General features: G+C 36.0%; 1 protein-coding gene across 2 annotated transcripts in view; it reads left to right on the top strand.

Moving 5' to 3' along the window:
- slc44a1a (solute carrier family 44 member 1a) overlaps nt 1-11,426 on the top strand; it is a 15,345-nt gene extending 3,919 nt beyond the window's left edge. The window contains exons 1-16 of one of the 2 annotated variants that reach the window (XM_032531569.1): nt 7-18; nt 302-388; nt 1,160-1,302; nt 2,368-2,504; nt 2,712-2,805; nt 3,356-3,525; nt 4,703-4,792; nt 4,970-5,112; nt 6,669-6,855; nt 7,752-7,920; nt 8,046-8,202; nt 8,360-8,443; nt 8,542-8,679; nt 8,783-9,019; nt 10,034-10,108; nt 10,255-11,426. In XM_032531569.1, coding sequence (XP_032387460.1) covers nt 386-388; nt 1,160-1,302; nt 2,368-2,504; nt 2,712-2,805; nt 3,356-3,525; nt 4,703-4,792; nt 4,970-5,112; nt 6,669-6,855; nt 7,752-7,920; nt 8,046-8,202; nt 8,360-8,443; nt 8,542-8,679; nt 8,783-9,019; nt 10,034-10,108; nt 10,255-10,278 — 1,851 coding nt within the window. In that variant the 5' untranslated portion in view covers nt 7-18; nt 302-385 and the 3' untranslated portion in view covers nt 10,279-11,426. Of the gene's footprint in view, nt 1-6; nt 19-301; nt 389-1,159; nt 1,303-2,367; nt 2,505-2,711; nt 2,806-3,355; nt 3,526-4,702; nt 4,793-4,969; nt 5,113-6,668; nt 6,856-7,751; nt 7,921-8,045; nt 8,203-8,359; nt 8,444-8,541; nt 8,680-8,782; nt 9,020-10,033; nt 10,109-10,254 lie in introns of those variants that run through there. The other variant, XM_032531560.1, reaches the window with a different exon arrangement.
- Nucleotides 11,427-14,677: the final 3,251 nt, after the last annotated feature.

The raw sequence follows: 14,677 nt of genomic DNA, 5'->3' as shown, positions 1-14,677 counted from the left end.
TGTTGTAACAGCACCGAGGTAAGTTAGCTACAATATGATGTAAGTTATGGCTTTAAAACTTGAAAACTGTTACGCTAATTTGCAGAGGAGTTTGAGACAATCTGTTTAACGATAGCGTCACTTCTTCAGCAGTGGCAGCTTGTTTTACAGCAGCAGCAGCAGCAGCAACAACAGCAATTTGTCAGCTGATTTTAGACCAGCGTGGACGCTATACAGCTACACTGCGCCGCAGTAGCCGCAACAAAACAGAATTAAGGTCATCTGTGTTATCTTTTATTGACTATTATTTATGCCTTGGCAGAGCAAACGTGATTGGAAACCACTGGAGCAGCGCAGCTGCACGGACATCCCATGGCTCATCATATTCATATTGTTTTGTATTGGGATGGTAAGTTTTCAGTGAATGTGCGTTTACACCGAGTTACCATTTTATTATATCCACCAAGCTATAGCTAATGCAGTCACAACAACAGATCTGCAATAAGTCTTACATTTATGATGGCAAAAATATTTTTTAGATGTGTATTAAAATAACCGCGATTTGGGGACTAATTTGTGTTGTATTGCATTGTATAGGATTCTAATACATTGCCCTACCTATTTATTTCAGTTAGGGTGATATTGTATTGTAATACAGTTCAACATCATCACCATTGTTTGTGTAATGTGCATGACTGTCTATTACATATTTGCATTGTGTACTGATAAATGCTTAGGAGTAAAGTTGGAGATCAGTGAAGGCCCCTTAATGCAAGCAGTTGCTAACCTTTGCATAGCTGTGCAGTTTTTATTCAACTTTATAGTCTTTTTGGAGGCTGTAGTTTGTTTGTGGTTCTGTTAAATGACATTGTGTTATATTGTGAGGTGTTTTATATTAAATCCTCCCTCGCTGATGTAAATGGGGTAGACAAATAATTAGAAATACCTGTTACTGTAATACAAAATCAGTTCAACAGCTGCACAAACTACATCCTCCAAAATGACCTTAAAACTGAACCAAAACTGTTGTACACTGTTGTATTAGACTGCATTGTGAGTTTACCATTAACTGGAACCAAAGTGGTTGGCAAATTAAAAATCAAGTTGTGGTTCTAGATTTTTTTTCAAAATAACTGATTAAAGATGAGTTCATGGTGCTATCTATCTGTGTTGTCTGCAGGTGTGTATATGTGCCTTTCCCATCGCCACAGGAGCTGCCTCCAGGCTTATCTCAGGATATGACAGTTATGGCAACACCTGTGGCAAGAATAACACCAAGATCGAGGGAGTACCCCTGAGTGGCCGGGACATGACAGAAAACAAGTTAGTCTGCTTTGTTACAGATTACTTTCTTGGTGACAAGGGTTTATTTACATCAAAATCCTCTGCAGCAATCATATCCAGTGCATGTAGTGCGAACATATTTTAAATTGCTCTGTTTTCCTGATTAGATCACATACAGTCTATACATTTAGTTATAGACTCAGTATATTAAAGGGGACATGTTGAGGTCCCCCGCCCCCCTCCAAACCCCCTCTGTAGTTGAGTGTTCGTAGCACAGAAGAAGGCCTTCAACATTACTTGTGTGCATGCAAGGATTGCATCATGTAATCCTAATCTAATTTGCCACAAACAAAAACCGGTTTGTAAACACATCAGTTCACCTCCCGTTCTGGCTTACACAGTTGATTTGGTTCAGCTCTCCAGCCCATGACCTTCTTACATTCATCTGAAAATTACACATTGCAAATAGCAGTTTAATAGTTTACTCTTACACAGAAGCTGTTAAGACAAATGCAGGGTTTTCTCTGTCCAGGACAGTCTGAGGTTAGGTCTGTTTGAGTCATTTGCATAAATTGAAGACAATAAGATGTCAGATCAGTCAGAAGTGCTACACTGACTCATGTCGCGCTGTGCTCTGCTGCTAAAGCTTCTCGCATATCGGACAGATATCATAGTTTAAGGGCATATTTCACTTTTTTATAGTTTTTTCACGAAGAAAGACTGGTTTAATGGGTATTTTTATCACCCGGACAGAATTGTAACACATTTTTTTCTTTTCATAATTTATATGAGGAGTCTTTGATTTTATTCCTCCTTTGGGCAGTAGCTTTCCATCAGCATGCAGCCTGTAGGCCCAGTTTTACTGGAACAATGGGTCATGCTTTATTGATGGGCTGATTGTCCATGGAGGCTTTGACTAAAAGGCGTTTCGGCTACAAAGACGGATTTGTGTGACAGGGTAGCAATGTCCCCATCTTAACTTTTCTGCCTAGACAGAAGAGTCCCGACTGGCATAGTTGTAACCAAATATACTGATATTGTTTGTTCAAAAGAAAGCACTTTCTATTTACCAGTTAATTAATCTGAATGTCTTCTTCTTATCAGGTATGTTTTCTTTCTAGACCCTTGCAACCTTGATTTAATCAACAGGAAGATCAAGTCGATTGCTCTGTGTGTCTCCAAATGTCCTGCTGCTCAACTGAAGGAATACAGTGATTTAAAGCAGTTTGCTCTGAATAATGGTGAGAAAAGTACACAAGTAAAAATGTTTTAGAGAGAATGTTGTCCACTGTATTATAGGAGAGTTTCACTTTACTGATATTTACATGTGTTTATTAGAAATGTTGGACTTAAATGGGACATACATTGAATACCGCTATATATACTTGCAGACACGTATTAAATATGTTAAAAATATGTTTTCTAATTTTTGGTTTTCCTATTGATAGGATCTTATCTCTGCTCCTATGATATTTCTCCTACAAGATACACAAGCCATTCAGACAGATTCACTAAATGTCCCAAACTCCCTGTTCCACCAAGGTAATCAAGCGTATTCTTTTCACTTAATTATCAACTCATAAACAAGGAAGTCACTTTCTTACTAGCATCAGTTTTCCCCTATTTTTAGTAGGACTGGACAGTATATTGATATTATATCAATATCGTGATGTGAGATTAGATGTCTTAGATTTTAGGTATCGTAATATCTTGATATAACGTAAGTGTTGCCTTTTACTGGTTTTAAAGGCTGCATTACAGTAAAGTGATGTACGTTTTTGAACTTACCAACTGTTCTAGCTGTTTTATTGTTTGCCTTTTCCCCACTTTGGCATTATGTCCACATTACTGATGATTATTTATCTAAAATCCAAGTGTGAAGATACGTTGTTAAAGCATCAATTGTCAACCCTACAATAATGCCGCAATATTGATATCAAAGTATTTGGTCAACAATATTGTGATATCTGATTCCCAAATGAATAATGTAGAAAGATCTAGATAAGCTACCATAGTCTGTAGTCCTCTACTTCAAGCAGTGTTCTTTTAAAAATAAATAAACCCATGTTCTTTATCTTTGTCATGCTTGTAGTAAATCTGTCCCATTGTTACACCGCTGTATTCCTGTGGATATTGGATGCTATGCAGAATTCGCCCAGGCATTCATCACATTTGTCAGTGACAACACTGTGCTGCGCCGAGTCATTTCTGGGGTGATGGCCAGCAAGGAGATCATCATGGGCCTTTGTTTGCTGGCTTTAGGTGTAACACACACACACACACACACACACCATTTTAGGCATTTTATGAATTGTTTTTATCCAATGAAAAAATTACTGGTATGTTTTGTTCTTTTTTTCGGACTTTGCTGCTGCTCCCACTGCACAGCCGTTATTTCTGATTTTGACTGACTCAGTAGAAGGAAGAAGTATTCAGAACCTTTACTTAAGTAAAAGTACTAATACCACACTGTAAAAATACTCTGTTACAAGTAAAAGTCCTGACTTGAAAATATTACTTGAGTAAAAGTATGTAAGTATCATCAGGAAAATGTACTTAAAGTATTAAAACTAAACATACTCATTGCAGAAAAACCCTCACATTTTAGAAACTGGAAACAATCCAAACAGTTCTGCAAGTCAACTAAATGTTTAATCCTCTAATCGTATCAGCTAGACTTGTAGGCCGTTATATTGTTGGGCTGTTTAATTTACAATAAAACATCAGCTTTTATAAACTGCATGTGTTTTTTGTGCAAAAATCTTAATTTGTAAAGGAACTTGTAAATAAAGCTGTCAGATTAATGTAGTGGAGTAAAAAGGACAATATTTCTCTCTGAAATGTAGCGGAGTAGGAGTAGAAAAGGGCATTAAGAAAAGACTCAAGTAAAGTACCTCAAATTTGTACTTAAGTACAGTACTTAGTTACATTCCACTACTGGTCAGTAGGAAGGCAACCTTTTGAAGCAAAGCTATTTTTGTCATGAAAAATAACAGGAAATGTCTGAGTGTTTACAGACTTGTGTCCCCTAAAGTTTAGCCCACTAGCATTCATTAAAGGTCGGCTTTAACTCCTCCCATTGCTACAGCAAACAGACAGAACTGATCCCATGTCAGTTTTATCTCTTTTGTCTCAGTTGTTTGATCTGTCTGGTTTGTAATAATTGTCAAGTCCACATCATTTATAGCAGAACAGTTTCCACATATGGGATGTCTGGGCTTTTCTCATTCAATTATGGTTATAATGGCATACAAAACCCCACGGCTTAATTGCATTGCATAGTTCAGTGTATGTTTTAAGATAAAACAATATTTTAATAAACCTCACAATGAAGAGATATAACTTAAAAACAGGGCGTTTTTCATGATCTAACATGTTCCTTGTTAGTAGTGTTTATATTCTAATATGATGCACTGTGTTTTTTTGTTTTTTCTCTCAGTCCTGTCCCTGATCATGATGGTTGTCATTCGTTACATCTCCAAAGTGCTGGTGTGGATTCTAACGACTCTGGTAGTCATTGGCTCTATAGGTAACTTTCAAATGCATACATACATGTTCTCACATCTACGCATACAATTCATTTTGACATGTTTCAATAAGTTCATGTTTTATTTTGGCTGTCTCAGTAACATTATTTGGATAAGACAACAGCACAGGATGTTATTGTATTCAGGTTTGAACTCTTTTCTGCTCGGATCTTTTGCAGGTGGGACAGGCGTCCTCTGGTGGCTCTATGCAGACCACAAGAGAGCCCTTGATAATAACACCTTATCAGTATTTGGAAAAGAAGTTGCCTCAGACAATGTAAAGGCCCTGCTTGTGTATGCAATTGGTGCAACAATTTTCACGGTATGTCTTACTACACAGGTACTGTACAGTATGTGTGCATGCATTTGGTGATACTGTATGCTATATCACTAGAGCAGTGTTACTCAGTGCACGGCTAATGAGCCTCTTGCGGCTCGCCAAGCTTTACTTTGTGGCTCGCGTGGCAGTAAATAATACGGTGATATAATCACGCAGTCAATACAGATATGGGCAGGGCTATAACATAACCCTAGGTCTGCTCTATTACAAATAATTTATTTTTAAAGAAATACCCAAAACAGTGTCATTACAAGATGAAAATATAGACTATAAAAAATATTTAAACTTGCTCTGCCCTTCCGTCCATAACACTGACTGACTGCTGGGTTGTCAGTGTGGGTGGTCTTTCTAGCTCTTAACACCGAATGCGCTTTTGGATCGCTAGATACATATTGGGCTTATTTAAAATTGTATGTTCAGGGATGACAGATTGATAAGTAGACATGCTATTTATTACTGGATGTAACTATTGATACTTTGTGATAATAGTGGCTCTCCTATTGACTTCGTACTATCAGTGTGGCTCTCATGAAAAAAATAGCGGAGACCATTGCACTAGAAAGTTATTCATACTTTTTCGCAGCTTCACTAAGTAAATAAAATACACGTTTTTAGTACTAAACACAGCCTGTTGGACTTCGACACGGTAAGATAGGAAGGTAAATTTATGTCTTTCTTTTCAACTGATGGGAAAAGGTATGTGTGATATCTTTCTCTTGCAGCTTTTAATGCGCTTCCTGTAGCGTGCAGCTTTTTCTTTACTTGACAGTGGCATCTGCAATCATTAAGATCATAAAAAGGTATTTAATATATATATATATATATATATATATATATATACAGTATATAGTAACTATGAATGTACATTTAATGAATATTTGTAAAAATATACGATTAAATAATTGAAATTAACATGTTTATTTAATCCAGAAGTGACATTCCTTCTGGTTGTGCCCACCTGACTTTTGCTACTAATTTCAAATTATACAGGCATTTTCTTGGACACATATTGTCACTTTTTGACTTTGCTAGCAAGTTAATTCATTCAATTTTATAATACTTCAAAATAAAAGTTCTATGAATGTGGTTGCGCCGCCCTAACATTTCAAATATGCAAATTTCCAGACAAAGGTTTTTTTTCAATTTTCCAAAAAATTTCAGAGGTATTAAACTAGTAAACATTGTTTATTTGAAGTTTTATTTTATTTCCTTACCTTTTTAAATGCCATATTTAATACTTTTCACATAGTGTTAATTTGCTCGGATTGTTGCACCACCTGACGTTTTGAGGGTGTTTGGCAAAACATGAAATATATACCATTTTTATGATACACTAAAACATGTTCAAATTAAACAGGTTTTATAGAATAAAATGACGCTTATATGAATCGCTTTAATTATTTTAAACCAAAGTAATGCACTTGGACACAAAAAGCTGCATGTCACGTCATTGACCCGTGTGCTTAAACTGATTTCCTTAATGCTACAGCTCATTTCAGTGAATTCATTAGATTACTGTTCTTTGTGTAACCCTCCAGGTAGTTCTCCTGCTGGTGATGTTCTTCATGAGGAAGCGTGTGGCACTAACGATCTCCCTGTTCCACGTGGCTGGTAAAGTGTTCATCCACCTTCCCCTGCTGGCTCTGCAGCCTTTCTGGACCTTCCTTTGTCTCATGCTCTTCTGGGTCTACTGGATCGCTGTGCTTCTCTCTCTCGGGACTTCAGGTGAGGACAGAGGCTAGTGGGGGGCTCTATCACTGGTTGTTCATTTATGTGGATGTTGGTCAAAACTGCATTTGCAATTCAGAAAGCCTTATTGGTGTGTACATGCTCAGAAGGTTTTTTTATTGGCAATGCAGCACACAGACTATGGTTACTAGCATCACATGTGTGAGTTTACCATGCCCATACAAGTAGAATATTAAGTTTGAAACTTGTGACATTTCGTCTGGGTTTTGTGGCATGACTAAACTCCCACTTTTGGAATCTTGTGCCAGTCTTGTGATGGAGTCAAAGAACTTCTCTCTTCATCTCCCACTTCTCTTTTCCCCCAGTTTAATTCCAGCAAAGTAAGAAAAACAAAGGGTCAGCACAAATTAAGTCAAAACATCACATTTACTTGCTTCATGATTACTATTTTCTGTGTATTTTAGTAAGCATGGAAATGTGAAAATCATATTGATATATTTCAACTGCATTGAAATTTAAACTAAGGTGAAGTCTTATCGTAATGCATATGTATTGTAATATATATTATGAAGTGAAACTTTACCAGGGCATTTCTTTTGGTTAGTTTAGTTAAATGAAAACTTTAAGACTTCTTCCCCTTAGATCTGGAAATATTATGCATCTCAGACAGTTGGTCCCCAGCTAATTTGAGAATCGTGTTCAAAGTTTTGAGTTCATGAAGTTGTGACAAGGTAGTCAATTATACATCAATTACAAGTAAAATGAAGACAAGATACAATTTACTGCTCTTGTTTCCTGGTAGGATGCTTGACAAATATCAAGGTAATATGTAAGGACGTACAATAGATGCAAATGTTTTAGGTCTTGTGTAAAATTACTCTGACTGAACAGTACAACATCCAACCCAAACTTACACTTGTATTCCTTTACAGGCACACCAGTAAAGAACAACTCTACAGGCGTGGTTGAATATCAAATGCAAGGGCCTCTGCAGTACTTGGTGTGGTATCATGCTGTGGGTCTCATCTGGATTAGTGAGTTCATACTTGCCTTTCAGCAAATGACCATCGCGGGAGCTGTTGTCACTTACTACTTCACAAGGTAAGAAAGAAGTTCACATGAAAGGCTTAACATTGTCTTTGCTGTTTCTCATGTTTATTTGAAAACTAAGTTATTAGACAGTATAATTTCAATGATGTTTTCTCTCTCTATCTGATTAACTTAAGGAATAAGTCCCAGTTGCCAGCAACTCCTATCCTCTCCTCTATGATACGTACCATCCGCTACCATCTGGGTACTCTGGCCAAAGGCTCCTTCATCATCACACTTGTTAAGATCCCTCGTCTCATCCTAATGTACATCCACAGCCAGCTCAAAGGAAAGGTGAGCTCTGAAATGTTGCAGTTTTTTTTTGAAGGCTACAAACTCTAAAACTCTATTTTGGCCTCATGTTGAGCCTGTAGGTAAGAATCATCAGTACCTTTGAGTCATTCATTCTTATTAAATTTGTTAACCTGTGAATTTGATCAATTTTTCATAGGAAAATGCCTGTGCTCGCTGCATGCTGAAAGCTTGTGTTTGCTGTCTGTGGTGTCTTGAGAAGTGCCTTTCGTACTTAAATCAAGTAAGTCATTTCAGGTTGGTGAAGGAAGAAAATCTAGTATACTGTACAGTGGAAACAAGATCCTAAGTATTTACCCTATCCATATTGCATTATTTCAGAATGCTTACACTGCAACAGCCATCAACAGCACCAGTTTCTGCACCTCTGCCCGCGATGCTTTCCTTATCTTGGTGGAGAATGCACTCCGAGTGGCCGCCATCAACACTGTGGGCGACTTTGTCCTCTTCTTGGGAAAGGTACTGCACAGAGACATATTGTGCTGAATGTCCACTGAAACAAACCCCCAAAAACCAAACTGGCTTTAATATTTTTGAACTTGTCTTATATCTATACTCTCAGGTGCTTATAGTCTCCTGTACAGCTTTCGCCGGCATCCTGGCTCTGAACTACCAGAGGGAATACACCGTGTGGGTCCTGCCTCTTCTCATCGTCTGTCTGTTTGCCTTCCTGGTGGCTCACTGCTTCCTTTCTGTCTTTGAAAATGTGGTGGACGTTCTCTTCCTCTGCTTTGCTGTGGACACAAAGTACAATGATGGCAGCTCTGGGCGCGAGTATTACATGGACAAGGCCTTAATGGTAAGAGAATAGTGTGTTTAAAGAGAATATACAGACTAAGAACTACTGACTAACAAAAAAGAATTCCTTCAGAGGGCATTTTTCTGCCCCTGTGAGTTTTAGAAGCATTTTGTGATTTCGGGGGGTCAATGGGCATCATGCAAGAATCAACCTTACGAACAGGAATTGTCGCGGCTGCTGGCACTAGACTTGCCCTCCAGTTGATCCTCATTAAGGATTTAAAGTGTACTTATTCCAATTATAGGGCCTCGAAAGAGTCCTGTATTGTTATTTTTCATCACTATCTCCTCGAGTCGGGAGTGGGTAATTTGTGCACCTGTTGCCTTCCTTGGATGTAGATTCATTTTAAGTGATACATGTGATTCAAGACAATTTGTGGCACTCACCAAATTTCTATATTTGGCATATTTTGGCACAGTAACTTTTACATTTCAGTAATTCTTTGATTAAAGAATTCTCGCGCACGTACAGCTGCCTCCAGGTCCTTCTGCAGGTTGCTGTACAGCATATCCCTTTTTTGCACCCAACAACCCCTGGTCCCCTAGACATGCACAGTGACCCTGCAGGACATTTTGTGTGAATTCAAATATGGATATTTATAAAAGATCAGAAAGCCCCAATGCTTTCCTTCTGATGTCTAACCATTTTGAATTTTTGTGCTTTAGAGACATCTCGACCTACAAATCCTATCCTACAGACTACAAAAAAATATCTTTTTAGTAAAGATCCTTGCAAAAATCACACTATAATCATTTTAATTTCTTTCAATGTTAATTTTCAATGAAAATGAGAATAATGATACAAAAACGATCGTTCCCTCCAATATTGTGAATCATATTGCAATCGCAATATCATTCAATATAATCGCAATTAGATATTTATTTAGATATTATTTTTTTTAGATATTGTGCAGCCCTACATAACACTTTTATTCTTAGCATTGTATGAAAATCATATTGTTTTATATACAATGACAGTAAAATCATTGTTCTATAATTGTCTTTCCTTTCCCAGGAATTTGTTGAGAACAGTAAAAAAGAAGGTTTGTACAAGCCTGGTGATGGAGATGGACGGGAGATGAAGTCCTTGGTGAGTAAAAAATATTTGTAGTCTTCACACCCATCTGAAAGCTGTTTCAGTCCCACTAGAAAGTTTGTCTCATTCAGAGAAATTAGATAAGCTAACCTGTAGGTTATGCATGATTCTAACACTATGCGTTATGTGGTTTCTTGCAGGCACGTGGAGGGACTTCTGCTTGACCAAGTGCCAGAAAGACGGTGAAAACCACTAAAAATACACCAAAGCCTAACTTGAAGTATACTAGCATTTCACTCCAGGGACATCAGTAAGATGACTAACACTGTACAGAAGCTATGCAGAGTTTCAGCAAAAGATGCAATGGGTTTCATTTTTTTCTTCTTTTTTTTTGAGTAGGAGGGAGTGTTTATTTAAAGTTTGACACTAATAGCTATAGTATGTCAAAAGCATATTTGGGAGTGTTTTGTTATTAATAGGACAGGTTTACTAGTTTGGTCTTTTTTTTTTTCTTACTTTTTAACTGAGTTTTCTTTTTTATTCCAATTTTAAATAAGCAATTTAACATGGTTTAAAGGAGAGTTCCGGTCGATTTCAGCATGTAGCTCTGTTTTAAAAAAAAAAAGTGTAGTGCTGTCATTAGCGAGACAAATGAAAACAATCTGTGCAGTCTACACCAAGTTATCCTCCTGCTAGATTTTGCACCCAACAGGCTTAAACAAGGCAAGTTTGAAACTTGTTTTAAACCTCTAAACATTCTCAAAATGTCAGTAACAGTGCTATGGAATGTGCAGTTATCCCTTCTAAGTGAACACGGCGAATTTGACTGCGGTAGATGTGACAGAAAGGCATAAATGTTGTGCTAATTCAGCCAGTGCACATACCTCTGTTTATTTCCGGTGAAGTCCACACTAGTCGATTATCACAACTTTTAAGCCTTTCTGTCACATATACTGCAGTCAGATTCACTGTGCTCACTTAGAAGGAATAACTGCACATGGCTAGGCACTGGTAATGACATTTTTAACATGTTTAGAGGCTACAAACACGTTTAAAACTTGCCCTGTTGAAGCCTGTTGGGGACTAACTCTAGAAGGAGGATACCAGTAACAAGGTGTAGGCAGCACTTATTGTTTTAATTTTTCTCTCTCTCTACTTTTCTCTCAGCACTCCAACTTTCCCAACAACAGAGCTACGTGTTGAAATTGACCGGAATTCTCCTTTAACATGTGTGGTTTTACTTATTGTGTAATTATTGTTAGCTGTAGTTTGTTTCAGTGTACATTTTTAAATGGATAGCTAACTGTGTTTTGTCAAAGGCTGTTCATGTTGTTTTATTACTTCTAAAGTTTTATACTTAAATAAATTCAAAGTTGTATTGTTTGATCATCAACATTGACAAAAAAACCTGCATATATCATATGGAGTGTCTTCTTTCAGTCACAGGTCTATTACAGGCCACTTCTCTGAATTTCATCTGAGATATTAGAGCATGTACAGTATGGACATTATGCTATTAAATCCTGGCAATTATACTGAACATCAACCACTTCTAGTCAGCAGGGGGCAGCTAATGAATGGAAACATGTATATACACAAATATTCAGTTTTAGATTTAAATAATACAATATATAACTATAACAGTGTATATGCTATTCTGTTATATGTATGTATGTGTATATATATGTATGTATGTATATATATGTATGTATGTATATATATATGTATGTATATATATAGGTATGTATATATATGTATGTATGATATATGGTATGTATATATATGTGTATAATATATGTATATATATATGTATATATATATGTATATATATATGTATGTATATATATATATGTATATATATATGTATATATATTATATGTATATAATATGTTATAATTTATATATTTATATATATTGTAATTATATATATGATATAATGTTATATATATATTATATTATATATATATGTATATATATATGTATATATATATATATATGTAATATCTATGTATATAGTATATAGATATATATTATTATATGTTATTTTATAATATATATATATATATATATATATAGTATGTATGTTAATATATCTCTTATGTATATATATATATATATATCTCTTAAATCGACTGTTATTTATACTGTGACTTGTGGTGCTGCCCTGCGGCAAGACGAACACCGTCTGCTATGTTGCTTTTATCTAAAACACACATGTACATTCTTTTTTTTTTTACCCGGATTTTATCTCAATAGTCCGGCTTACCCTTTATTATGACAACTATTATGATGTGTTGCACAATGGGCAGTGTGCAATTTTGTTGGCTAGTGGCAGTCTGTATGCAAATAAGCATGTCCATACAGAGAGATGCAGCAGTCTGTGTACTTTATGTATGGGTATATATGCACTATGTTGTGTTGAATTCTTTAAATGGCAAATATTGTTTGTTTGTCTAAGAAAAGGTTCATTTGGGACAATACAATCTATCTTATCTTATATATAATACAACATATAACTATATCAGGAAGTGTAAACACAATGCATACTAGTTAATAGAAAAATGGAACACCAATTTTGAATTTTTGTTGAGTTTAGGATTCAAACTTCTGTTGAGGATATCCCTTGTTTGGTATTGTTAATTTCATCTGCCTCCTCGAATGCAACACTGACAAGAACCACATTGAGACAATGAAGCTGCAGGGTTTAACTTTAACCACCTGAGGGCAGCAAATCCTTTAAAATAAATGACGTTTACAATGTAAATCGAATTTAGATGTCATGCCCTTCAAAATAATGAGAACAAAATGACTTTTTAACCTCATACCGGGACTAACAAGTTTAGACTTCTCTGAATTCACTTAAGGCGAATAAATGTTATTTCCAATTTGGATTTCTCATTACTTTTTGGACGTAATTTTACATTTCATGACATAATTCAAATCTAATTTAGAAAAGATGAAACCTAAATTAAGTATTAGTTAATGTACGGGACATTGGGACACATATTTATCACCACACACACACACACACAGACACACACATTTTATATATGCATATGAATATTATTATTATTTTTGCAAGCTCAAAACTAGCCAGACTAGAATCACGCAACTAAGAAGTTAGAGGTACTGTAATTGATGGAATAGCTCTCTCTGGCAACTGCTGTCCGCCTCCATAAAACCCAGGAATCCAGAGAAAAACAACTCAATGGCTGGTAGTGAGTCACACAAGTGATTTCTCTATTACTTACAGAACACACACCATTCCCAGAAGCTCTTTATCAGTGGATAGAAAGATGGGAAAACACATTCTGCCGGAGGCTGCCTCAACAGGAAGCAGTAAGATCTTACAGCCTGAATTGGAATGTTTTTTATTTTATTTTGTAAATCTTACACTTGAATAATTTGGATACTGATTATATTGGCTATTATAGTTAACAAAGCAGGCCGACTTGGACGTATGTGAGTTAATGGCTGTTTTTTATTGAACCATGAGCTACATCCCTAAAATAGTCTTCTTAATCTTTGAACTAAAACTAAAATCTGATTTATGTAAATTACACTGTATTGTGGAGACTGTGAGAAAATTAAAATATATATCATTATACATATTTTATATTATATACTGTATATTATTACAGTATCTGCTGCATACTGTATAGTATCTGCATGAACACTCATTGCAGTTTCTCAGAATACATTTTAAAGGAATCCTACTAATGTATTTTTTAAGCCCTTCTTGATATTTTAAAACCTCTGAAGTAAATGTGCATTTTATTTATTTACTTTGCATGACAGGTACTGTATATCATCCTATAGTGTTCTCGGCACAGGCAATGTATGACATAATTATTTGCTTCTTGACAGAAGCTCTGAAGCTCTAATTCAACTTGTAAATAGTTTACAACCATTAAACCTGTTCTGCCCCATCCTATATGGATGTCTGTTGTTTGTGCTGACTCTGGCGCTGTAACATGAGCCTGCTAAGTGTGTGTGTGTGTGTGTTTGTGTGTGTGTGTGTGTTTGTGTGTGTGTGTGTGTCAGAGAGTGCATTGACCAAACAGTGACTTTACCATTAAGGTGAGCCATACTGCCTCCTCAGCAGCTCAGCCCAGGAAGCTTAGCTCAGACCATTTCAATGGTGCTTACATTTAGTACATAAACAAGACTTCAATGAGGAAAAGAGCTCACAATGCTGCTATAGACATGTACACAGAGAGTAGCCTCTCTGTTAAATAATAGAAATAGAAAACAGGACTGGGATCTTAATGATCTTAATGTGATCATAATGATCATAATACACGCCCATACACATAGGTCAACAGTCAATCGACACAGTGTATTGTGTAGTATGGCTGGGCGATAAGATTTATTTCACTTTAATGTAATTTAATTTATTAATTAATAGGACATTAATCAACATTTCTGTAAACGTGCCAGTGCCAGCTGACTAGTTTTCAGTCATTTGGATAGATGTTTTGTAACCAGTGACGTCATAGTTAAAATTTACAGACAAAAGACAACCAGACACCATAGAGAACAGCAACAAAATAAGCATTCCCAAGACATATGGTGGAAATATGGTATTGATTGTATGATTATTATTATTTTACAATATTGATA

Source organism: Etheostoma spectabile, chromosome 2 (assembly GCF_008692095.1).
Source record: "Etheostoma spectabile isolate EspeVRDwgs_2016 chromosome 2, UIUC_Espe_1.0, whole genome shotgun sequence".
Classification (NCBI taxonomy): domain Eukaryota; kingdom Metazoa; phylum Chordata; class Actinopteri; order Perciformes; family Percidae; genus Etheostoma; species Etheostoma spectabile.
This window is presented reverse-complemented; position numbering and strand designations above follow the sequence as displayed.